This window comes from Equus quagga, chromosome 13 (assembly GCF_021613505.1).
Source record: "Equus quagga isolate Etosha38 chromosome 13, UCLA_HA_Equagga_1.0, whole genome shotgun sequence".
NCBI classification, from domain to species: Eukaryota; Metazoa; Chordata; class Mammalia; order Perissodactyla; family Equidae; genus Equus; species Equus quagga.
Window position 1 is genome coordinate 86,376,033 of NC_060279.1, and position 27,559 is coordinate 86,403,591.

The 27,559-nt window shown below is 39.9% G+C and overlaps 1 protein-coding gene and 1 long non-coding RNA gene across 2 annotated transcripts; one reads left to right on the forward strand and one right to left on the reverse strand.

The window, feature by feature from the left end:
- Positions 1–3,008: 3,008 nt before the first annotated feature.
- On the reverse strand, positions 3,009–5,308 carry LOC124251546 (uncharacterized). Its single transcript, XR_006891773.1, has 3 exons — positions 5,201–5,308; positions 4,149–4,212; positions 3,009–3,220 (listed from the first exon to the last, which is right to left on the reverse strand). It is a non-coding gene; the product is annotated as an uncharacterized LOC124251546 (long non-coding RNA).
- Positions 5,309–5,331: 23 nt separating this feature from the next.
- On the forward strand, positions 5,332–26,032 carry LOC124251517 (zinc finger protein 677-like). The gene is made up of 4 exons (XM_046684389.1): positions 5,332–5,410; positions 8,122–8,185; positions 14,583–14,736; positions 21,947–26,032. Exons 2-4 carry the CDS (start codon positions 8,171–8,173, stop codon positions 23,857–23,859), a joined length of 2,082 nt encoding a protein of 693 aa, XP_046540345.1. The 5' UTR covers positions 5,332–5,410; positions 8,122–8,170; the 3' UTR covers positions 23,860–26,032.
- The last annotated feature ends 1,527 nt before the right edge of the window (positions 26,033–27,559 follow it).

Genomic DNA, 27,559 nt, shown 5'->3' on the forward strand with positions numbered 1-27,559 from the left:
ATATTCTGAACAGCAGTACACAAGGCTTCTCTTTTCCCCACACCCTTGCCACGCTTTTTATCTCTTGTCTGTTTGCTAATAGTCATCCTAAAAGGTGAGACACCTCCTTATGGCTCTCCTCTCCTCTTGGGCCTTGTTGTCATCAGGATCCAGAGAGTGGAAGTGGAAGGAGCACAAAAAAACATGCAAAGCAGGCAATGTGGGGCAGAGGTGGAGCTGAGGGTGTGGCTGGCATGTTAAATGGGAGGAGAGTCAGAGAAGGTGATATCAGAACCAGGGCCTGGAGGAGGAAGGGGGTTTGCCACCTGCATCTGAGGGGCCAGATGGTTCTAGGTAGAGGGACAGACTCTGTCAGCACCCTGAGGCAGTAGTAGCCATGGCCCCAGGAAAAGGAAGGAGACTGTGTGGCCAGAGCAGGGTGAGGAGGAGGAGACAAGCAGGAGAAGAGGGCAGAGGGGCACTGGGGGAAGCTGATCAGGACGGGCCTTGGTCTTCAAATGTTTTTCTTCCATATCTCAAAAGAGTTTTAGAAACCATGTACTACCTCACTCATTTTACGTAAACATGTAATTTTTTCTCTACTTTATATATGAAAACACAAATAATATAATACCTTACATATTTTATATACATGTCCAAATGCTTATCCAAGCCCCAGGAAGTACAGGGTCGCTTTCACTGAGATGTGGGAGACTGCGGGGGGAACGCGATTGGGGGAGATCGAGAAGTCATTTCTGGACATATTAAGTTGGAGAGTCCTGTTAGATGTCCCAGCAGAAATGTCTAGAAACAGGATACTAGGCTTCAAGGGACAGATCTGGTCTTGAGAGGAAATTGGGAGACATGTAGGCAGTGCTGAAAGTCACGAGATGAGATGATGAGGGAAGGCAGTGGGTGTAGACAAAGAAGAGAAGTTGCTCAAGGACTAAGCCTTTGGATGCTCCCACATTCAGACACCAGGAAGTTCAGGAAAATCCATCAGAGGAAACTGAGAAGAGCACAGTGAGGCGAGAAGAAAATTGAAGCAAATAGATTCTTAAAGATTAATGGGATGTCCTTAAAGGCAAGAAAATCAGTCTTTCGAGGAAGAGGGAGCGATCGACTGTGCAACGTGCTGCTAGGAGGACAAGTCAGATGAGAAGACAAAATAGATTATTGGACGGAGAAATGAGGAGGTCATTGGTGACTGGAAAACAAAGTATAAGAGGAATGGTGGATGTGAAACCTTGATTGGACAGGATCCAAGTGAGAATTGGTGGCAAGAATTGAAGAAAAAGATTATAAAATAGTTTTTAGTATATTGCGCTCTGAAAGCATAGAAAAAGGGTATTTCATAGAGGAGGAAATTTAGTTAATTGGAAGGTTTTCTTTTAAAGATGGCAGAATGGAGTGCATAAAAAGATTTTGGGGGGTGTGTATGTATTTGTGTGTGATAGAAAATACCACCATTTGTGTGTAATACAAACACTACCATGTGTGTATGATGATCAAAATAAATCTCAAAAAGCAAAAATATACGACGCAGTGAAGGAAGGATTCCCTACCATCCTGACACCGTGAGTGGGGCTGGCAATCCCGGTCCAATCCCAGGGTCTGCAAGAGCCAGAAGCAGGGACAGACCCCTCCCAGTCAATACTGAGTAGAGAACACAGCCCCTGAGGCAGGGGGTGACCCAGCTGGAGAAGATGTCTTCCATTTGCTCAAGGGGCTCAGTGGAAGAAGAGGGTTTTTAGAAAAAAGATGGAAGAGGATGAATTGGACTTCTCAGGGGCTCTAGAGCACAGGTATGGATGGAAAAATAGGGAAATGCAAGAGGAGTAGGGCCAGGGATTAAGTGAGACCAGCCATTTTGGGTGTATGCTTTTCTCCAACTGTGATCAGCCACATGGAGACCGGCACAGAGGAAGCAGACTTGGATATGATCATGATGTCAGGGAGAAGCAAGGAAGTAGGGGGCCTGTGGGAGAATGACATCAGTCCTTTGATTTGGGGCATGTGACATTGGTCTATAGAACTTTTTAAGCCTCAATCCATCGTTTTGCTCTTATTTTGAGTAAACAACTAGCCCAGGAGGTTTAGGTCAATTACAGTTGTAATTTCCAAAACAAACATGAGAATCATCCTCAACACTTGCCCTAGCCTCTTGGTCTTCCCTGAGGAGTACTCAGCCCAAACGAGGCCAGTCGGCCAGAGTTCCTGAGGGAGGGTTTCCTCAGACCAGTTACATAACTGGGACTCGATTTCTGAAATCTCCTCTGAAAACCCCAAAAATGTACTACAATCCCAGCCCTGATGTCCAAAGGAATAAAACAAAAAGTTGCTAGATCCCCAGCCCTGATTCCAAAAGGAATCTGAAAACCAAAGAAAACCCCTGAATTTTCAGCAAGACTGAGTGCCAAAAGGAACTGTGCTACCTTCAGAAAACAATGAAGTACTCACCAAGAATGACATCTTGAACTCAAGGACAGAACCTTGAACAAGGAGGACAAAGTCCCTTCCCCGAGAGGACAAAGCCTCCTGCCATCTCGAATAAAAGTCAGAGAGCTCCAAACACAAAGGAAGCGGAGCTTGAAATTCAAGAGGAGACTCAACAAGCCAAAGGTAGGCAGCGAATCACCAAGCAATGAGCTCAAGGGGCTTGGTGAGGGGACCTAGCTAGATTCCAAGGGTTCCAACTCTTGGGGGTTACCTCCTTCGGATCCCACTTTGGACACCATATGTCAACCTTAAAAATAACACAACCAGGGGCTGGCCCCGTGGCCAAGTGGTTAAGTTCATGCGCTCTGCTGCAGGCGGCCCAGTGTTTCATCGGTTCGAATCCTGGGCGCGGACATGGCACTGCTCATCGGGCCACGCTGGGGCGGCATCCCACATGCCACAACTAGAGGGACCCACAACTAAAATATACAACTATGTACCGGGGGGCTTTGGGGAGAAAAAGGAAAAAAAATAAAATCTAAAAATAAATAAATAAATAAAACAACCAGTTATTTTACCAGGAAAACAAGTTTATTCAGGAATAGCCAAAGAATTCAGAATGTGCAGGCTGTGGTGAACCATGGGGAAATTCAGTAAATAAGAGAGAGTACTGTTATTTTACAGAGAAAAAGGAGGAATTGGGAGGGATTGTTTTGAATGAAAGTCCATTGGAGAGAAGCAAGAGTTCAGGGTAGTGATGGTTTCTCATGGGCCCGGTTGCTGTATCACGAGTAGTAGATTTCTGTTTGGGATGCAATTAATTATTGATTAATGACTCTTTATTAATGATTCTTATGTAATTAATGATTCTTTCCTGTTGATTCTTCTGTTGGGGTCTGTAATTGACTGCCTTCCTGTTGATGACTTCTTTCTGTTGGGGTCTGTAATTGACTATCTTTCCTGCAATTGACCTCAAGCGGTACTGCATGGTAGCTTCCCTTCTGGTCTCCTGCTTCCACTTTAAATGAGGTTTCCCTTTATTATCACTATATTAATAAAAAATATATATAAAGGAAGTTATACTCAAATGTTCTCTCAGAGTTTTCACCCCTCACCTCTTATGAGATTTACTTCCCAGCCAATAAAAGAGAGCCAAGGAAGTGGTAGCTAGACCTTGGTTTACTCAGACACCATCTATGGGCTCAGCTTCTCTTATGGAGCATGGGAGCCTCCAACCAATAAGTTTCCTGTCTGGGCCCAGGAGCAAGCACTTCAGCTGCAAAGGAAAATTACCAAGCACGTGTTATGTGTAAATATGGGAGGAGAATATTTGATAAAAAATTTGGATTAGGGGCCCCCATGTAAGGCAAGATGACTCAAGAAAATTTAGATGGGGCGTTCAGGTAGGACCTCTTGACCCCAAATGGTTCACAGTCCTGGCTCCTTAGCAGAGATTCACTTCAAAGTCTGTCTGCCTGCAGTGACCAGAGCTCAGGGGAAGTCAGCTCAGCCCAGGGAGCCTGGGGAGACAGGGACAAGAGAAAGGTCGCTTCTATTCTCTTGCTCAAGAGAAATTTATCTTCCAAAGTTTCAATCCATTTGAGTTCAGGCATTTAATTACTTAAAAAAAATAAAACCTCGGCAAAATAATATGAGAAAAAAACCTCTTAAAAGTTGGAGAAACGATTAGTTCTGAAGAACACAGAAGAGTGCTGTTTATTGAAACTAACCTTTCAGAAATTTCTGGAGCCTGTACAGGTGTGATCTGGTTGATCAAAATCCAGCCAGCGTCACCTTCAGAATTTCCACAGGGAACAGAAAAGGAGCTATTAACTCGCACACTTCAAGTTAAAAATTATTAAGGGTATAAGTGATGCTATTGCAAATGTGAAAAACTAGTTTTATTATTTGCATTTATGGTTCCCTAAAGGAACAGACATCATTATCTTATGTCTCTGGAAATATTTCAGACTTAATATTTCATTAGCTAAAAGCAGAGCCAAATAGCTCCAAAAGAGCCCACCTTTTACAAGCCTCACTATGTGCACGTGACATAAAACATTCAGAAACAGAAAACAAAAAGATTGGTTAAAATATCTAATACAATTTTCAGGTTAAAAATACTCTTCCAGTTAACTGAGAATAAAATTTTAAAACTTGAAATTGCCATTATATTTAGTAATTAACGACTTCAGCAAAACACAGGACGCCATCCAGCACGGCTCAAACGTATTTGGATTATTAATTCATCTCCAGAAGTCTGGATTAGTATAACACTTTAAATTTAAAGAGAGAGAAATTAATTTCTATCCATACAAGAAGAAATTTTTGTTCTTTTAAAGCACTGTCTCAGCGCTCTGCCCCCACAGCCCAGGGCCTGGCCCCATACAGTCCCTGGAACCCAGCGCAGGGCTGTGTCTCTGCCTCCCACGTGCAAAGGGAACAGAAAGAGAAATTCCGTTCTGGGGGGTTAGTATAAAATTGCACATTCCGCACAGGCTCAGTTTTGCATTTCATGTCACATTCTAGTTTCTGTCACCTACACAGACAACTCCGAATTTTGCTAAAAGCAGCAGCTGTTACTGTCTGGCGTCTCCGACCTTCCGGACCCCGCCCCCGCCCCCGCCCCCGCCCCGGGTCCCCTCTTCAGAGCTGCACTCATAGGACACGCGTCTCTCTCCGCCCGTCAAAAGGCGCTCACGGAAACCGTTTTCAATTTGGTAAGAGGAAATATCTCCGCTTCCAGGATAAACGGCTTACGACTGTCTAACTTTGGACCTACCCCGGCTGCAAAGGACACCAGATTCAAAGGAACTTAAAGAGCGACCCCTACACCCTCAGGGAAGGACAAGCGCCTCCGGAAACCTGAGTGGGAGGAGAGCAAGACCCCGCGCCCCCAGGCCCCGCCCCGTCGGCCCCGCCCCGACGCCCGCGCGCATGTGCAGTCTTCTGCAGACCCGGAAGCGGATTGCGCGGAACAATGGGCCCTATGGTGAGTGAGTCCGTTTTTCTGGTTCGTACCTGTGCTTGTCAGTCCTCAGGCCCCCATCCTCCAACCCGGGCTCGGGGGTAGCCCCGTACGTTTGAATCTCTGAACCCGCTCGTCCCTGGCGCCGTGAGTTCGTCCCTCTCGCCTTTTGCGGCGTCGCCGTAAGACGCCCCGAGTCCTGTGGCTCCGCGAGTCGCGTCCGTTTCCGGTTAAAATCGCTCCGAGGCAGGTGCCACCCGACCTTTCTGCCTTCGGTCCACGGAGACAGCGACCGGCTGCCGCGTCGTTTTGCTGCTCAAACTCTTTCTCTGACGCCCGACGCCCCCAACCGCGTGGTAAAGGCCTCGCTCAGGAGGTGGATGCGTGCCCTTCGTCCCTTCCAGGGAGAGCAGAGGGGGACAGGGATGGAGAGAAAGAGGCGGAAATATATGGGGTTAGAGGGTCACCAGAAAGTTTAGGGAGAAAGAACAGCAGGTGTTGAAATAGAGGTTCCAACAGAGTGGTCCCAACACTGTAGGAGGAGGAGGAACAGAGAGAGAGGGAAACAAGAGGATGCGGAGAAACAGGGAGAAACACGGAAATGGGCAAAGGAGAGAAGAGAACCAGGACAGAGACAAATACAGAGAACAAAACACACAGTGGTGGAGAAAGTGGGGGACCCAAACCCAGGGAGTATTGAGTTGATTGGATATGGGATATTAGGTTGTCAAGTAGTACTGATTTGTGGCTGTGTAACCTAATTAATTTCAGATTTGTTGAACTGGTTAAATTATGCAGAAGTGAGTGAGAGTTACAAAAGCAGGTATTATGAGATATTTGCATTTTGTACTTATTGCACCAGAAGAGGATTCCATTTGCAGCCCCTGTGCACCCTGAGGGCAGAGACTTAGCTCAGTCAATTCCAGGTCACCCTCTTCCCTGTCAAGAAATGGGGGAGGACTGTCACCTGTGGCTCATGTCATTCTTTTCTAAGTATGAAGTATCCTTAACCTTGTTTTAAGTTTAATCTCAGAATCTAATGGACTATTTTAGTTTCCAAATTATTTTCCCTTTTTTTTTTAAATATTGGCACCTGAGCTAACAACTGTTGCCAATCTTCTTCGTTTTTTTTTAATTCTTCTCCCCAAAGCCCCCCAGTACATAGTTGTAGATTCTAGTTGTGAGTGCCTCTGGTTGTGCTGTGTGGGACACTGCCTCAGTGTGACCTGATGAGCAGTGCCATATCAGTGCCCAGGATCTGAATTGGCAAAACCCTGGGCTGCTGAAGCAGAGCTTGGGAACTTAACCACTCGGCCATGGGGCTGGCCCCTCCCTCTTAATTTTATTGTTCAGAGTCTGAGATTTATATGCTTTCTACTCTGTTGTATGTTGGAACTCTTCTTTGATGTCTGTAAAGAACTTCACAGTATTCACTAGGCATCTGGTAAGGACGTTGATAATCTTTTAACACTCAAAACCTACTCACCCAGTTTAATAGTCAAGAGCTTCTTTCTTCCCTAAAGTGATCTGTTAAATTAGTGACCTCTGAGCTGATGTCTCCAACCAAGTAGATGTTCCCTCAAGTCCCCTGTGTGCTTTCTGTGCAGAGGCTGAAGGTGGGCTGGGTGGATGTAGAACTGTATGCCAGGAGATCCCATCTGTTCCATATGAAGTGATTGCTTAGAGCCCATCTCCAGGTGACCCTTGTTCATGTTTTCCAGGCCTAGTAACTGTTTGTAATTTCATATTTTTTTATATTTTTCTGGAAAAGAGGAATTAAGTGCTAGGGTTTTATTAAACCAATGAAAGAGAAGCTTCTCTTGCTCAAGAATATGAAAGGTAATCTGGAATTAGAACAAACTCTTAGTACCCTATCCAGGTGCCGTCTGCAGGCCACCACTTACACCTAGTTCTGCTCAGTGAACTCAGCCCTCTTCAGGGTACCTTCGTAAACTTACTCCCCCTCTGAGCCTCGGTGCACCCACCTGTAACATGGAGATGATAGAGCAGACCAGGAATTCTGGGTCTGAGCAAATGGTACCCCTGACATGATGTTCAAAAGTGGGCATGTTGTCTGCATTTGATAGTTTTCTGGGGGAGGGTGCCCAGGTAGAGTTAGAATTTGGAATGTGTCCCAATCCTCCAAAAAGAATGAAAACCATTAAGAAAGAGGCAGGAGCAGAGGTATGCCTCTCCTTCAGCTTCTCTTTCTTTCTGTATCATCTGTAAATCTTAAGTTTGATGGTATCATCTCGTAGTATTAAAACCTCTTAGGGTTTCCCATCACCCTCATCACAAAAGTCTAAACTCCTCAGAGTAGTTACTTCAGGAAACCCTGGAGCTTGGTGAGCTGTCAGAGTTGGTCCAAAGTGACTGAAGGGAGAGGCTGCTATATCCTGCATCTACCAGGCACTGGATGCTGGCTCTCGAGGGAGGAGCTAAAAAAAGTTGGATGAGGCAGTTTCCTTTGGCTGAGTGCCAAGCGGACTAAGGACAATGCAGCTGCAGCAGAGTGTGTGGGTTTCAGCAGGAGGGGAGGGCTTTCTGAAGAAATGGGTGAAAAACTAACTTATTGGTCTCTGTATGGAGTTTATTTCCTTGCATCTGTTGGTTGCAGTGGGCAGCAAAGAGTCATCTTTCCCCTATATTAAGGTTCTCCCTATGTGTATACTTGTGGCAGAGGAAGTAGGAGTGTGTTGATTCTAAGCATTGAACAACATGTTTTTGTCAAACAGAATAACCTAAGCTGAAAATCCCAGAGGAAGAAGACAGACAGAGGAAGGAATGGCTCTTTGCCAGGTAAAAGTCATAATCTTAGTTGATTTTTCTGTTTTGTCCTTCCTAAAATGCCATGTCTTACACTTGTTGATTTTCTCTGTCTCTGAAGTGTCTTGCCTAAAATGTTGACTCACGTGCAGGCCCTTCCCTCAATCTCCTCTCAGCTCCACGCAGATTCCATCTCATTGTGACCCAGTGACATGGAACGTGGAAAGAGGCTTCTTTTAGGTGATCATCCTGTGAAGGGTGGTATACTCAGCATGGATTAGAGATGGGGAGTGGGCTCTGTGGTGTCAGTGAGGTTGGGCACTAAGGATTCTGTAGGGCTCCATCTGGATGCCCTTTGAGTTCTGTGTAAACCAGGATTAAAGAGACCACTTATGAAAGTGATGTATTAATGTGCATAAATACCTAGGAAACTCTGGAAAAGAAGACTGATGGGGGAAACGTGCTTTGTCTGATGTTATAAATGCATTTGAAGATAAACAGGTGAATCGGTGTGTTCCTGACTCCAAAATATTAATACTTTGGAATAGAATGTGAAGTTCAGAAATAGAAATAAGGAATAGAGAGAGTGTTTTATTACATAATTAATTTTAAAATGTAGAATCTAGCTAATAGTAAGCATTCTTTAAATTATTCACAGCACGTCCATGTCACAAAGACCCTAGTGTTCATTTAGGGACTTTCCTGCAGTAGGTTTTTTAGATAAAAATGGTTATAATTTAGCCAAGACATAGGAGCAGAACTTCCTGTCATCAGAGAGACTGGAGCCTAAATCTGATTCCACTAATTGTTTTAAATGTTACGCTTTTTTGCATTAAATATCTTGTGTATGTTTTTGTGGTTCAGCTCAACGCAGTGATACAGTGTAGAAACCAGTCAAATAGCCCCTTCCCTGTCACGTGTTCCACTATGACTTACTGTCTCTGTCAGGAACAGAGTGCTCGTTTTCCTTAGTGCTAGTCTTATAAAAATGCATTTACATATCATAATGTGATTTTAGAAAATATCCTTTGGTAAATATTTTGTGCAGATTTTTATTCCGCAAATTTCAGTATTGAGATACCATATGTTTTGGAGTTGTTTTCATGTTAGTAAACATAAGGATAACGTGCTGTTTTCGATCTTCATTGGAGCATTCTGTTAATGAAGACACGTGTAATTTATGGTTTTTCAGTCTTGTAAAGGATGCCACAGTGGCTGCTTGTGAGCAGGCCAACTTAACTACCGATATCTGAAGATTTCTCCAGTTGGGCAATATGACCATGATTGGCTAGGTTAATGATGGGGTTCCTGAGGAAGCACAGACGTTACACTTACTAAAGAAAGATTTTAAATCAACTGTTTTAATCATGCTCAGAGAACTAAGGGAAAGTAGGAGAACAATGTTTCAACAAAGAGAAAATATCAATAAAGAGAAATTACAGAAGAGCGATGAAATAGAAATTCTGGAGCTGAAAGATACAATGACTGAAACTGAAAGTTCACTGAAAGATGTCAACAACAGATTGATAATCAGAATAAAGAATCAGTGAGCTTAAACATAGGTTAACTGGAATTATCCAGTCTGAGCAGAAGAAAGGGGAAAAAAGAAAAGTCAACAGAGACTTAGAAACATTTGGGACACTATCAAGCATGCTAACGTACACATAATAGGAGTCTGAGAAGGAAAGGAGAAACAGGAAAGGGCACAAAGAATATTTGAAGAAATAAGAGCTGAAGACCTCCCAAATTTATTTTAAAAATATGAATTTACAGGGGCTGACCCCTTGGCTGAGTGGTTTGGGTTCACGCGCTCCGCTGCAGGCGGCCCAGTGTTTCGTTGGTTCGAATCCTGGGCGCGGACATGGCACTGCTCGTCAAACCATGCTGAGGCAGCGTCCCACATGCCACAACTAGAAGGACCCACAACCAAGAATATACAACTATGTACTGGGGGGCTTTGGGGAGAAAAAGGAAAAAAATAAAAAATCTTTAAAAAAAAATATGAATTTACACACCCAAGAAACAACAACTGATGATAAATGCATGGACACCCTTGGCAAGACACATAATCAACTGTTAAAAGACAGGAAGAGAATGTGGATAGTAGCAAGAGAGAAATAACTTCTCATGTACAGAGCTCCTCAATGAGATTCACAGGCTATTTCTCATCAGAAGCTATGGAGGCAGTGAGATGACATTTAAAGTTGGAAAGATAAAAATCTACCAGGAATTCAATATCAGGAAAACCGAGCTTAAAAATTGAGAGTGAGGGGCTGGCCCGGTGGCCGAGTGGTTAAGTTCACGTGCTTTGCTGCAGGCGGCCCAGTGTTTCGTTGGTTCGAATCCTGGGTGCGGACATGGCACTGCTCATCAAACCATGCTGAGGCAGCGTCCCACATGCCACAACTAGAAGGACCCACAACCAAGAATATACAACTATGTACCGGGGGGCTTTGGGGAGAAAAAGGAAATAATAAAAAAAAAATCTTTAAAAAAAAAAAGTTGAGAGTGAAATTAAGAGACTCCTAGAGAAACAAAAGCTGAAGGAGTTTATGCTGATGCTTATCCTACATGAAATACTAAATGGAGTTCTTTAGGCTGAAAGGAAAAGACACGAACAGTAACTCAAAACTGTAGGAACAAATAAAGGACACTGGTAAAGGTAACTGCATAGGTAAATATAAAAGCCAGTATTGTATTTTTTGGTTTTCAACTCTTTTTTTCTTATATGGCTTAAAAGGTAAATGTGTAGTGCAATAATTATAAATCTCTTATGAGTGCAAAATGTATAAAGAAGTAATTTTTGACAACAGTATAAGGGAGACATTATAGGAGCTATTCTTGTATTAAAACTAAATATCAACTGAAACTCAAGTATTATTAGTTTCATATGTGCAGGCATCCCTCAGAGATACTGGAGGTTCAGTTCCAGACCATGGTAATAAAGTGAATATTGCAGTAAAGGGAATCACACAAAGTTTTTGGTTTCCCAGTGCATATAACAGCTGTTTATGCTATACTGTAGTCTCTTAAGTGTGCAGTAGCATTATGTCTAAAAAAACAATGTACATACCATAATTTAAAAATCCTTTATTGCTAAAAAATGCTAAATGACGTCTGAGCCTTCAGCGAGTTGTAATTTTTTTGCTGATGGAGAGTCTGGTAAACAGCACAGTATCTGCAAAGTGCAATAAAGTGGGGCACAATAAAATGAGGTGTGCCTCTAAACTGCAATCCCCCAGGTAGCTACCAAGAAAATAACTAAAAACTGTACAGAATAGTAAATATGAAGGGAATCAAAGTGGTAGGCACACCCTGACATACACACACAAAGAAGGAAGTTAGGGAGGAATTAGAAAACAAAGAAGACATTAGACATAGAAAACAATAGCTAAGTGGCGGTGGTAATTCCTCCTTTATCAGTCATTACTTTCGATGCAAATAAACTCTTCATTCAAAGGCAAAGATTGGAAGAATTAATTTTTAAAAAAACATGATTCCGTTGTATCTGTCTACGAAAGGCTCATTTTAGATATAGAAATAGATCGAAAGTAAAAGGATAGAAAAAGATATTCCATGCGGATAGCAAGCAGACCTAGCTGGGTAGCTACACAAATATAAGACTGCATAGACTTGTCATAAAATTGTTAACAGAAATGTTAAAGAAGGTTGTATATCAATAAAAGGGTCAACCCATCAGAAGATAAAACTATGAACCATATACATATAATGAGAAAGCCCCGCATTTTTTGAAGCAAAAATTGAAGATAGGTAGACAGTTCTGCTGTAATATTTAGAGACCTCAGTAGTCCCCTTTCAATAATAGATAGAATAACCAGACAGAAGATCAGTAAGGAAATAAAGGACTGAGCAACACTGTAAATCCACTGGACCTAACAGACGTATACAGAGCATCCATCCCAGAATAAACAGAGAGCATTCAAAAAGGAATGAAAGAGAACGGTCTCACTGTGAAAAAGGATATTTATTAAAATCCCACAGCTAACATCATTCTCATTGGTGACAGACAGCAATCTTTCCCCTGATATGAATAAGGCAAGAGTGTCCACTTTTGCCACTACATTTGAAAATTGTACTGGAAGTTCTAGCCAGAGAAAATAGACAAGAACTAGAAATAAAAAGCGTCAGAATTGGAAAATAAACTATCTCTATTCACAGTATACATAATCTCATATTTAGAAGTACATAAAGAATCTTCAAAAAAAACTTTAGGGATAATAAGCAAGTTCACTGAAGTTGTAGAATACAATATCGACACTCAAAATTCAGTTGAATTTCTGTACAGTGGCAATCAACAAATTGAAACTAAGTAAACAATTCCATTTACAATAGCATCACAAAGAATAGGAATACATGTAACCAAAGCAATGGAAGATTTATACACTGTAAATCAGAAGGTAGTACTGAACAAAATTTAAGAAAACTTTAATAAATGTCAGGATGTCCAACATTCATGAATTGGAAGATCTGGTATTGTTAAGATGGCAGTACTCCCCTAAGTGATATAAAAGTTCAATGTAATCCCCAGCAAAATCTCAACACCCTTTTTTGCACAAATGGGAAACCTGCTCCTGAAATTCATATTAAATTGATAAGGACCCCAAAAGATCAGAATAAACATGAAAAAGGACACAGCTGGAGGATTTACAGTTCTTGACATCATATCTTACTACAAACCTAGAGTAATCAAATTGTAGTTCTAGCATGAGGATAAAAATATACATCAGGGTGATAGAACTGAGATTCCACAAGTAAACCCATACATCTATAGTCAATTCCTTTTTTACAAAGGTGCCAAAAATACTCAGTGGAAAAAGAATAGTTTCTTAAATGGTGCTGGGAGAACTGCATATCCACATGAAAGAGAATGAAGTTGAACCTCTGCCTTTCACCATGTAAGTAAATCAATTCAAAAGGAATCAAAGACTAAATATAAGAGCTAAAACTGTAAAACTCTTAGATGGAAACATAGGGGTAAATCTTAGTGACCTTGGGTTTGGTGCTGGATTTTTAGATATGACACCAAAAGCAAAGAGAGAAAGACAAAACAGATAAAATAGTCTCCATCAAAATAAAAAAATGTTGGTGCAGGGGCTGGCCTGGTGGCGCAGTGGTTAAGTTCACACACACTGCTTTGGCAACCTAGGGTTAGCCGGTTCACATCCTGGGTATGGACCTAGCAGTGCTCATCAAGCCATGCTGTGGCAGGTGTCTCACATGTAAAGTAGAGGAAGATGGGCACAGTTGTTAGCTCAGGGCTAATCTTCCTCAAAAAAGTAAAAATAATAAAAAAAAATGTTGGTGCATTCAAGGACACCGTCACCTAAATGAGAACATAATCTACCATATGGGAGAAAATATTTGAAAATCACATATCTGGTCAGTGTCTAGTATCCAGAATATGTGAAGAACTCCTACAAGTCAACAACCAAAATTCAAAGAACCCAATTAAAAAATGGTCAAAGAACTTTAATAGACATTTCTCCAAAGAAGATATACAATGACCAATAAGCACAGGAAAAGATATTCACTGAAATAAGTCATCAGGAAAATGCAAAATCGAAACCACAATGAGGTATCATTTACACTCACTAGGATGAATATACTACAGCAGAAAATAGCAAGTGTTGGTAAAGATGTGGAGAAATTAGAATCCTGGTTCATTGCTGGAAAATGGTGTCACTACTGTGGCATACAATGTGCAGATCCTTAAAAAATTAAAGCATGTGACCCAGTAATTCCACTCCCCTGTAATACCCAAAATAATTGAAAACAGGTATTCAAACACATACTTGTACATTAAAGTTCATAGCACTATTAACATTAGCCAAAAGGTGGAAATAACCCAGATGTCCGTCAATGGATGCATGAATAAATATAATGTGGTATAATCATGAAATGCAGTATTATTTTGCCCTAAAAAAGAATGTAATACCGATACATACTACACCATGGACGACTCCAAAACATTATTCTAAGTGAAAGTAGCCAGACACAAAAGGTCAGACATTTCGTACCATTCCATTGATATGAAAATATCCAGAATAGGTAAATCCATCGAGACAGAAAGCACATTAGTGACTACCAGAGACTGGCGAGAGGGGAATGGGAAGCAACTGCTTAATGGGTAATGGATTTCCTTTGGGATGATAAAGATGTTTTTGAACTAGATACAGGAACATTGTGAATGTACTAAATGCCACTGAATTGTACCTTAAAATGGCTGACTTTATGTTATGTGAATTTCACCTCAGTTAAAAATAATAAACATGCTCAAAATTCTCTTACATGGATCCGTGAGAGCACTCACTGCAGTCAAGTCAGTCCTTGCACATCTCTGCTTCTCTCATTTTGTGTCACAATAAGAGCCCTCTCCCTGTCCACGTGGTGAAACGTGCCTTCCTTTCAGGGACAGTTGACATTCAAGGACGTGGCCGTAGAGTTCTCTCAGGAGGAGTGGGAAAGCCTGGACCCCGCTCAGAGGGCCTTGTACAGGGACGTGATGCTGGAGAACTGCAGGAACCTGCTCTCCCTGGGTGAGGAGAACTTCCCTCCCGAAATTGGTATCTACTATTGTATATCCTTGCGTTTTCCCTTGTGAGTCTCCTCGGAGCCTCTGACTTGCTTGTCTGAGTTTCAGATCCCTGTTCTTAAGAGAGTGATTGAAGCTGTTTTGACTCAGAAAGGAAAGGCTTCATAATGTGGCGTATGGACTCTTAACTAGCCCTTTCTTTGGAACTTCTGCCCATTTCATGCTTGATTAGTGCTGGTGTAAAACAGTAGTAGTCAGAAAATCTTATAGCAAATTTTTAAAAATATCTGATTCTGTGGTTTTACCTTTGTGCTTTTGATTTAGTAGTTCTTGGGAGAGAGCTGGATACCTGTATACTTAAAATAACCCCATAGCATTCAGAAGGAGGCAGTCAGCTGACTGATTTTTGAAATACTTTTCTAGACCCATCTATAACGTCCTCTCAGCTGAAAAAGAGCTGGGAATGTGTTCTGGAAAAGCATAGCATATCCTGTTCTGGTTTTCCTTGTAAGTTGAAATCCCTCTTGAGCAGAATATTGTCTCCATTTTGGAGCAAGGGAAACAGCCCTGGACTAAGGAGAGTGAAGTGAAATAGGAAAAAATGCAGGCATATGGGAATGTACAGAGATGTGAGCACAAGTAAGAGCTCAGATGGGCACAGAGTAAGCTGCTCTGTTAAACATTGTTTGGGAAACTCTCAATTGGGAAAGATCTGTGAGAAAATTACAGTTTATTTCTTGTAAACTCTCAAATGAAATCTCTCCCTTGCCAGCCACACACACGCACTTACCACTCTGTTATTCAAACATGTAAGAGTTTAAAATGACATTCTACCATGATGCTCCATCTCATGCTGAGGCAGGCAAAGGATTTATCATGACATACGCCACTCTGATATCTGGGCCCTCTGACCACATTGATCCCTTGGTTTGAGAGGGACCGAGATGGCTGTCTCTAAGGAGCCCTCTTCCCCCTGATCTCTCTGGGTTCTCAGTCCGTATAGATCAGAGCTGAGGCCTCTGTAGTCCTGACCCCAGGACCTCTTCAGTTTCCATTCGCATTTCGTGTCCTTGGGAGGACTTCTCGGGAGATAGACAAGCAAAATAGCTGCTCTTCCATTGTATCTGGGTTTCCATGAAACTCCCTGGGCCTGTGTCAAGCCCTGTCTGCCTATTCAGGCCCCTCAGCCATCTCTTCCATTCTCTTTTATCCACATGTGTGGGAAGAGGAATGGGATTTGAGATTGTTAAAGGGATTTTAAGATCTGAGATTGGTTGAGTTTGTTACTGGAAAGTAATATAAAGACTAGAAATTGAGATCTTCTCCTGGGTCCCCATTGCTGTGTAGGAGTATATGCTCACCCCATAGCCTGTAGGCATAACCCACAGCCTGTTCTCAAGAAACCCCCAAAATCTGACGCTCTTATTTTACTCCCATATCTTGTATTTTTCTATCTCTTCCTGCTCTCCCTGTCAGGGAACATAGAAAGACCTTGGTCTCCTTGATTTCTCATTCTCCTAAGATTTTGCCTCTGAAACTTGCTTTTGAAATACACCATTCTAAGGGTGTGACGTTTCATCCTCTTTTTCTGCTATGATAACCCACCTTTAGGTGATAAACAACTTGTGGATTCTCCTATGGAGAGTTTTTACTGGGTAACAGAAAATTCTTGGAGAACACTGATTAATATGTTACAGTATTATCCTGCTACGTAAAGAAGTGCGTCTTGAACTCTTTGAGAAGAGTGGTCAGCATCTCCCAGGATACTGACATAGAAAGTATCAGGAGAGCCTAATGATAAGTGCCTCCAGTTGTTCTGGTTTTTCTGGAATTTAACAGTGCCTCTGTAAGGCAGTGTTGATCAGATAATATGATTATCTGCTGTGAATCGGCAATAAAAGGTGTAGGAACTTAACCTAAGGAGAACACTGTCCAAGTACACAATCTAATTTCTGAGACATTGACTGAACTACTCTTTACGCCACGTTGTTTATCCCCTGTTGTGCTCTTGTTTATTCACCTCAACAAATATGTTTTTGACACGCCTTTTCAGGGAGTTTATAACGTGGAATAATGGCTACATTTCTTTGTGTGTGTGTGTGTGTGAGGAAGATTGGCACTGAGCTAATATCTGTTGCCAATCTTCCTCTTGCTTTTTTTTCCTTCTCCCCAAAGCCCTAGCACATAGTTGTATATGCTAGTTGTACATCATTCTAGTCCTCCTATGTGGGATACAGCCACAGCATGGCTTGATGAGCAGTGTGTAGGTCTGTGCCCAGGATCCGAACTGGTTAACCCTGGGCCACCGAAGCAGAGCATATGAACTGGGTCATGGGGCCGGCCCCAATGCCTACATTTTTTTTTTTAAGATTTTATTCTTCCTTTTTCTCCTCAAAGCCCCCCAGGACATAGTTGTGTATCTTTCATAGTTGTAGGTCCTTCCAGTTGTGGCATGCGGGATGCCACCTCAGCATGGCTTGATGAGTGGTGCCATGTCCATGCCCAGGATTCCAACTGGCGACACCCTGGGCCGCTGAAGCAGAGTGCACGAACTCAACCACTTGGCCATGGGGCTGGCCCCTAATGCCTACATTTTTTAAGACTACTGTAATTTGTTTTGTTTAAGCCACTTTCATCTTGCTAATTTCACTGTTATAAAGAACATTATTTATTTATTTATTGGTTTCATATTTTTGATGATATCCATGTGTTCTTTGTTTTATATTTACAATTTGTGGCTGTGGGGTCATGGAATGAATATTGTCTTATATGTTTTGCAGAATTTCTTCCTCGAGTGTTTATGACTCTGTATTTCCCCAAATCCTGTGTAACCTCCAGAATTTTTTGAAAAGATAGTCTTAGTTGTTACTTTTACTTCTGTTTCATATTACTTCATATCTACTGTTTACATACATTTGTTTTTTAGTAGACTATTTTCTCAAGCATTTTCAATGTCACACAAAAATTAAGTGGAAGGTACAGAGATTTCCCATGTATTTCCTACCCTGACACATGCAGACCTTGCCCATTATCAACATCCTCCACCAGTGTGGTTAATCTGTTACCATTGATGAACCTACACTGACACATCATTATCATCCAAAGTCCATCTTTACCTTAGAGTTCACTCTTGGTGTTGTACATTGGCTGGCCCAATGTTTAATGACACATCTACCATAATATCATCATACAGAGAAATTTCACTCACCTAAAAATCCTCTGTTCCACCTCTTCATCTCTCCGCGCCTCCTAACCCCTGCAACCATGGGTCTCTTTATTGTCTCCATATTTTTGCCTTTTCCAAATTGTCATATACTTGGAATCCAATAGTATGTAGCCTTTTCAGACTGTCTTCTTTCACCTAGTAACGTGCATTTAAGTTTCCTCCATTTCTTTTCATGGCTTGATAGCTCATTTCTTTTTAGTCTTGAGTAATATTTCCATTATCTGCATGTACCATAGTTTATTTATCCATTCACCTCCTGAAGGACATCTTGATTGCTTCCACGGTTTGGCACTTATGGTTAAAGTTGCTGTAAACATTCATGTGCACCTTTTTGTGTGGACATAAGGTTCCATCTCATTTGAATAAATACCAAGGAGCATGATTACTAGATTGTGTTCTAAGAGTATGTTTAATTTTGGAAGAAACTGCTAACTGCCTTCCAATGTGGCTCTACCATTTTGCATTCCCGCCAGCAATGAATGAGAGTTCTTTCTCCACATCCTTGCCAGTGTTTGGTGTGGTCAGTGTTCTGGATTTTGGCCTCTCTGTTAGATGTATAGTTGCATCTCGGTTTTACACTTTTAACTTAAATCTATTCCTTTTTTTAAACTGAGAATTTTTGATATCTTGAAAACAGACTTTTTTTTTATTACATTACCATCTTAGTCACAGAAATACCACTCAATTGATTTCCCATGTTTTTTTTATATGACACTTTGCTTCTTCCATATATTTAGTACTTTTCTAAAAATAACTTTTGAATTTTATCTTAAATTCACTGAATTTTTTGTTTTTGCTACAAATAGTTTATTCTAATAATTATTCTCCGTGTCAAGACTCATCTTGCATTATCTTTGTGTACTAACCTAATACTTAAATATCTCATTTCATTTAATACAAATCTTAGGCAATTTTTTCCACTTTCTGGATTCCTTATTAGTACTGTTTCTGACACTTGTGTTTCCAGGCAATTTCTTAAGTTCTTGGAATTATGTATTTCAGTTAACCCATCAACCCTGTTTTGTTCCCTGTCCTCCTTTTCAACGAATTCCATAAAAAGTCACCTGGTCCTTATTGACACACATCCCATTGCTGTCCTGATAGTTGACCTACTATTGGCTGCTTATGTTGCTGACCACATCTCTGCACATAGACCTCTGCCATGGATTATGACAGCACTGCCAAAAATTTGTTTCTACACTTAAATGCTGCTACTTACACTGCCCTTCATACCAACCATTCTGTGCTCTAGGTCATTTAGTAATGTCCCTTAAGGCTATTATTTTCTGATGATGTTTGTGAAATCAGAAATCATTCACTTTTAACCAATATTAATTTCTATAGATGCTTAATGATAGCTATAAATCTACTAATGCACATAGTAAGCGGCGTTTCAGCTGATATATTTTATATGTCTTGGATTGTAATGTCAAAAGATCCAAGGATATGATTTCAAATAATTAAAAAATTATAGCAAAAGAGACTCTTAATTTTTTATTTTTTTTGAGGAAGATTAGCCCTGAGCTAACTACTGCTAATCGTCCTCTTTTTGCTGAGGAGGACTGGCCCTGAGCTAACATCTGTGCCCATCTTCCTCTACTTTATATGTGGGATGCCTACCACAGCATGGATGCCAAGCCGTGCCATGTCTGCACCTGGGATCCAAACCGGCGTACCCTGTGCTGCCGAGAAGTGGAACATGCAAACTTAACCGCTGTGCCACTGGGCCGGCCCCAAGATTCTTATTTTTATATAACAAACAAGGACACTGGACTAACAAATTTGCTGTGTTAAAATTGATAAATTTCTAATTTGAAAAGTATACAATACAGTTCATAAGTTATGTTTTACCAAATATAATCGCATCCCCAAAGAGTTCAAACCTTGGGGAAAGCCTTCTGCTAACTTTGTTTCCACCATACAACCTCTGTGCCCCCCCAGTCAGAGATCATCAGAACCCACTGTCACACTCTTTTGCTGGACCCTTGAGAGAGTTTTATTGCTTCTATGCTATGTTTGTACAGAGTGAATTCATCCATTCTCCTCTTGATGGCCATTTCCAGCGTTTTGCTTTTGGATCTTACTGAGAACAATCTTGTACATGTCTTCTGAAACATATATGACTCTCTTAAGTATATGCCTAGAAACTTATTTCATGGGATATTTAGTTTGATCATTTTTAGAGCAAATACTGGAATAGAGGTAAACCTACATTCTTCCTATAACACCACACTGTCTCCCTTTTTAATCTCTTCCTTGTTTGCCTCATGCCCATAGGACAGTTCCTACAGAAGGAGTCAGTATTATGCCTCTTGCTAAATGACTTCCTGTCTTTTTTGCAAGGTGAGGATTTTCACTGCCATAGCACAGTCATATTCCCCTAGATTTGCACACACAGGCACTGCTCTCATATTGCTCATGACTCCCTTCCCTTCACTCTTGCTGTTCTAATTCCCAGTCCTGGCCTTTCCCCACATTTTTCATTGATCTGAAAGAACTATAGTGGTACCTCTGTGATACTAATTTTGAGCACCTAGGCACCCCGGTATCCACGGGGCTGGCTCCTCCCCACACTGCGTACACTGAGAAGGAAAGACCCCCACTCCAACACAGTACAGCTTGTTCAGGACAGCAGCACACTCTAGTCACTGTCTGCGTCAACATGTGTAGTACATGATTCATGCTGTTATCAGGCACTAGGGGGCACAGTCATACTGTAAGTGATGCAACTCGGGTCCTTAGCTCCCTTGAAACGTTTCTTCCTAAGCTCTTGGCGTTTGTTGTGACCTGTTGTAATCTCTATGCCTGGATGGCACTGGTGCTTAAAGCTTATGAACGTTCCATCTTAGTCTGCACACCCAGGCTGAAATCCTGGCTCTTGAATTTGCTTTCTGTGTGAACTAGGGATAGATATATAAACCTCATGGGCCATTTTTTTATGTGAAAAATTATAATGATTTACCTCAAGAATACTTAAATAAGTTAATGCTATTAGGGGGCTTAAAATATTGTATGGCATGTAGTAAGGACTGAAGAGTTACCTTTCATTAATAAAATATGTCAGTTTTCTGTCTTATTTATTATGACATTGACCTTTACCTGCATTATGTCTTGTATGTTTTCTTATTGTAATTTTTTCCATATTGATATTTTCTCTGACCTTAGATAATAAGTTTTGAAAGCACATACTATTTACTATACATGTATTTGACCTTATAACTGGATAATTAAGTGATGTTCCATAGTTACAGAGTTGATCTGTATACTGGCTGTTATCTAACTGCAGGCATGAAATCATAATTGAGATTTCAGACAATCTACCCTGATTCTTAAACTTTCTAATAATATGTGTTTTCCTGAAACCAATATTCCAAAAATCACTGATTCTTTACATATTTTTCATTTTTCCTATTATGTGCTCCTTCTGGAATGTAAATTCTTTCCTTAGCTCTTTAGGAAGAATTCTTTAGAATTACAGAGACTATTATTTTGTATAACAGTGGTTACTTATTAATGTACCTGCTAGAATTATCATGGTTTACTAAAATGTTATTAACATAATACTATCAAAAGTCTTTATATCACAATCATAATTGTGATATGCAAATTTTTTTAGTGTCTTTTTTCTTGCATCCTATCAACACACATTATTAAACACACATTATAAGGACTAAGGATTAGGGAAGACAGTCTGAAATCTCAATTATAATTTCATTCCTGCAGTTATACAATAGCAAGTACATAGATCAATTCCCTATCTATAGAGTATCATTTAATTATCCAGTTATATGGCCAAAAATATAGTATATAATATGTGCTTTGAAAATTTAGGATCAAGTTCAGACAAAACATTAATATGGGATGAATTATTAAATAATTTTAAAAATCTGTATATCACAATAGTGTTTGAAGACTGTGCTTCAGAAACTTTATAACTATGTTCATTGTAAGTATTATTTTTTGTATAATTATGTAATTCAATATAAAATCTTTATTTTCCACCTCTGTTTAATAGGAAGCCATTCTGCTGGATTTCTTATAAAAGAATTATCACCAAGTGAGGACGTTAATAAAGGAGAATTAGACCATCTAGTGACATTGGAAAGAAATGAAAGCCATAGCGTTAAGGATTTTGACCTTGAGGAAATCGTGGAAGACATATGTGAGCGTAAGAACGATTGGGGATATGATGTGAGAAATTACAAAGGAGCGCCTTTGACTCATAACAAAAATCTTACTCATAGAGTAGATCGAAAACATAATAAATCCTTGATTAACTTTCCTCAAAAGCAGAGTATTTCTGTAAGAAATAATACATACCAATATTTCATGCATGACAAGACGTTTATAAGGAATATGTTAAAACTGAAAAATAACGTAAGTGATGCTGGAAACAAGTATATGAAGTGTTTGGAAAACAGAACTGGATTAAGTTGGCAGGCACACCTGGCTGAACTGCAGAGTTTTCAAACTGAGGAGAAAATTTATGAATGCAGTCAAGTTGAGAAGTCCATCAACAATGGTTCCTCAGTTTCACCATTTCAAAGAATTCCTCCTAGTGTCAGAAGCATTTGTAATAAATATAGGAAGATTTTAAAATATTCTGTGTTACCTGCACAATATGGAAGAACAAATACTAGAGAAAAGTCTTACAAATGTAGTGAGTGTGGGAAGGCTTTTAGTAAAAGCTCAAACCTCACAAATCATGAAAGAATTCATTCTGGACAGAGACCTTACAAATGTAATGAGTGTGGCAAAGCTTTCAATCAGTGCTCAAACTTTAATAGACATCAGAGAGTGCATACAGGAGAGAAACCATATAAATGTAAGGTATGTGGCAAGGTGTGTAGTCAAAATTCAAACCTTGCAAGTCATCAGAGAATGCATACTGGAGAGAAACCTTACAAATGCAGTGAATGTAGCAAAGCTTTTAACCAGTCTTCAAAACTTATTCAACATCAGAGAATTCATACTGGTGAGAAACCTTACAAGTGCGATGCATGTAGCAAAGCCTTTGCTGAGCGTTCAAGCCTTACTCAGCATAGGAGAATCCATACTGGAGAGAAACCTTACATATGTATTGAGTGTGGCAAAGCTTTCAAGCAGTGCTCACACCTCACTAGACATCAGAATATACATCCTGGAGAGAAACCACACAAATGTAATGTGTGTGGTAAGGCTTTTTTCCAAAGCTCAAGCCTTATGGAACATCAGAGAATTCATACAGGAGAAAAACGTTACAAATGTAATAAATGTGATAAGGCTTTTATCAAACATTCACACCTTTGGTGTCATGAGAGAACTCATACTGGAGAGAAACCTTACAAATGTAATGAGTGTGGCAAAGCCTTTACAGCACGTTCAAATCTTACTCAACACAAGAAAATCCATACTGGAGAGAAACCTTACAAATGCAGTGAGTGTGGCAAAGCCTTTAATCAGTGCTCAAACCTTACTAGACATCAGAGGGTCCATACAGGAGAGAAACCATATAAATGTGACGTATGTGGCAAGGTTTGTAGTCAAAATTCAAACCTTACAAGTCATCAGAGAATGCATACTGGAGAGAAACTGTACAAATGTAATGAGTGTGGCAAGGCCTTTACAGAGCATTCAAATCTTACTCAACATAAGAAAATCCATACTGGAGAGAAACCTTACAAATGTAATGAATGTGGCAAGGCCTTTACGGAGCGTTCAAATCTTACTCAACATAAGAAAATCCATACTGGAGAGAAACCTTACAAATGCAATGAGTGTGGCAAAGCTTTTATTCAATTTGCAAATCTTACAAGGCATGAGAAAATACATACTAAAAAGAAACATTATAAACCTAATATATGTGGCACTGCTTTTATTCAGAGGTTAAGCTTTGGGGATCATCAGAGAATTCATAGCAGAAGGAAACCTTACAAATATAATGATTGAGACAAAACTTATGCAAGTGTTCAAGCCTTACTCAACGTCAGAGACTCCATCCTGGAGAGAAACCATATAAAAGTAATGGATGTGGGAAAGCCAGTACCCAGGGCTCTCACCTCACTTGATATCAGACTATACATCTTTGAGAGAACCCACACAAATGTAACATATGGTAAGGTGTACCCAAAGTTTAAGCTTTGTGGAACATAATTCTTACTAGAGAGAAACCTTACAAATGTAATGAGTATGATCAGCTTTATCAAAAATGTACGAGTTTGTGGTCATGAAGGAATTCATATAAGATGGAAACCGTACAAAGGTATCAAGGTCTTTAAGCAATGACCCCATGATACACCTAAGAATTCAGACAGAAATATTCGGACGGAAATATTACCAACATAAGGAAAGTGATGAATTGTTTAACCAATTCTCTCAGTGGACTGCACATAAGAAAATTCATGCTAGAGACAACTGAGTCTGTTACTTTTGAAGATTAACCAACCTCAGATGTTAAATTCCACAGACAATTAAAAGTTAAAATTATTTAAAACTCTTGTGTCCATGGAGCAAGGACATCTGTGGAAAGGTCTGATTACCTTTAGTTTATAAAATATTTTCAGTTTTTTGAGGTTTCTTGAAAGGCTACATTATTATTGATGACTTACAACCTTAAGTTTGAAACCTGTTGATGTTATACTTTCATACATGCTTTTCATTTCTCACCATGATGGTCTCAGGGAAGGGATCAGTAAGATGAAAGGAGCTCCTTCATTAGATGGTATTTATTCATATCCATGGAACCTGGAAAAACTAGGACACTAATTTTAAGTACAACATGGTGTAAATTTGAGAGCATGGAGAGTGGCAGAGAATATGTGTAAAACTGTTATCTAAATTATCATGCTTTCTCTGGTCACAGCCCCTTCTCTAGATTTGTTGGTATGACAGTGGGCCTCTGTTGATGATTGTAGGAAAGTGTGGCTCTACCAGATGATCATGAAACAGAGAAGGCCAAGACATTGAAAATGACATTTCCATGTGAATAGAATGACGGTTTACTAAGGATGGCATATATAGTAGAAAGAATGGAGGAGGAATGGTGGTCTCCTCTTTTTAAACTTAATTCTTGTGTATCATAAATGAATGAAAATTAGTCTTATTTTTGGAAACTGAACAGAGTTACAGAGGACGGTTTAATCAAAAGAGCCATAGTATAGTAGAAAGTGCTTTTGAAGGATGCAAATTTGGCCACTGAAAGTGCATTTTGATACCATTTTATTTAGAATGTATCATAGTTCTCATGTCTCAATAAGTAAAAGTGTAAACTTTTTTTGGTAACCTTGAATGAATCGTGTGCCTTCTATTAACCGAGGCATATTACACTTCATTGGAGCACTTCATAATGAACACTAATGATACATCATTTGGCTTTCTGGGTTGAATGGGATCTATAGCAATTACTTTCCTCTGTAGATTAAAAAAACTTTCAATTTTGGAAATATATAGTCCTAATTTGCATTTGAGTTATTCGCTCCATACTGTATCCCAGATTATTTCTGTCACTGTGATGATAAAACTATAGTAGTAATTTCAGACTCTCCCTCCCTAAAACCTGCCTCCCCCTTCATGAATATGTACCATATGATTATATTTCTACATGTCTTTTTTGTTCTGAAATAAGAACCATGGATTACACCTTTACATGAATTAAAATTAAAAATAAAAACATAGTAAAGATATGAAAAATATTAGGAAATAAAATTCAGAAATAAGGATAAGAATAATGTAATCTTTTTTGTGCTTGGAGTATTTAGGGAAATAATTTGAAAAGATCAGTGTTCATGACTTTCTTCTTAAGAATGAAAATACACAATGGATTTTTTTGTGATAGATAAATTAGAAATTTCATATGTTCACCCTTCAACACGTTTTTTGTTAGTTTGCACTTGGGCTTACTCTACTGGAACAGGACGGAACCCCACTCGAGTTTAGTTTGGATGTCAAGACTGATGACTCCATAAACTAAAGTGTTTGAGAATGTTTTTTTTACATAGTAAGGCTTTCTTAGGAGAGCAGGGTAGACTTCACATGTTCCAAAAATGGCTAGACAGAGCAGGGAATGGTGACCGACTTGTGTTATGGCAGATACCACGGGGCTGGGGTGATGGTACTCATGTGTGGTGTGAACCTACAGCTTGTGCTAAGGGAAGGGGCACTCGGGCTTTATTATCAGCTTGTCCTGCCCAGGTAGGCAGAATAGGAAGAGGGTGTAGTGAGGCTTAGAGAGTAGTCAGATGTCAAAAATGGAATTAGACTCTTTAATATAAAACTGAAATTTTACTCTTGAAACTTCTTACTGGTTGGCAAAAACTAATGTTCCTCATGCTAATGACATTCTACATTGCTTTTCCTGATGCAGACATAGATCCCATTGAACAATAGGAGTCTTGAAAATGTTTCTGAATACTGTTTAGATAAATTGCCTAAGATATTTTTACACTTGCTTCATGAAAATGTGTGGAGGTGTTTATCAGACAATAATATGATTTGGTAATTTTTCAGAAGAGCCATTTTGAAAGGATATAAAAATCTCTATGAAGTTATGGTAATAAGCATTATATTCCTTGACTTCTTGACCATAGTAAAGTTCCATTTTGTTAATCATATTTTTATTATAATTAGTTTTTGAAATGCCTTTTAGCCCAGTTTATATATTATATTGCATTTCTTTTTACTTCTCTGCAAAACCTGGAGGATACATAAGTCAAGGGTCTGTTTTCAGATTCGTGTGGCATGAAAATGTACATAGAGCAATGACATGCAAAGTGTGTTTCATAAGCATAAAGAAAGAGGGTCCTCACGTTTTAAGTTCAGTGAGAGTTGGAATGTCTCATAATGTGGGATCAAGAGATGCCTTGCTAATGTGTAAGTGTATCACCGGGATTTGGGAAACATGTTTTTACCTTAAAATGTGTTTCTCCAGTTCTTCCCCTTCTTGGCATTACCATTGCCATCATCATAGAATAGGAACTGGAACTTGTCTCTCCAGTGCCTTGCAGGCTGTGGTTAGTAGAACTGTCTTCTGAATTTAATATGGAGATATTAGACCATGGTTCTTTTATTGAGATATAAGTTACATACAACAAAATTCACACTTAAGTGTGCAAAACAGAGGGATTTAGTATACAGTCATGCTCCACAGGATGATGTTTTGGTCCATGACGGACCACACATACGATGGTGGTCCCATAAGATTAGTACCATGTAGCCTAGGTGTGCAGTAGACTATACCATCTAGGTTTGTGTAAGTGCACTGTATGATGTTTACAGGATGGAACTGCCTAGTGGCACATTTCTTAGAATGTATCCCTATCATTAAGTAATGCATGACTGTATTTACAATGTTCCCCAACCACAGTATTTTTATTTTTTATCACTGCCCCCCCAAAATAACCCATACCCTTTAGCAGTTATTCCCTACTCCAGCCCCCCAACCCCCTGCCACAAGCACACAGTAAGCTCCTTTCGCTATGGATGGGGCTATTCTAGACATTTCATATAAATTAAGTTATACAATATGTGGCCTTATTGCTCCCTTCTTTCAGTTAGCATAGTGTTTTCAAGAGTTATTATGTTGGAACATTTATTAGTGCCTCATAACTTTTTATTGCTGAGTAATATTCCACAGCTTGTTTATCTCCTCATC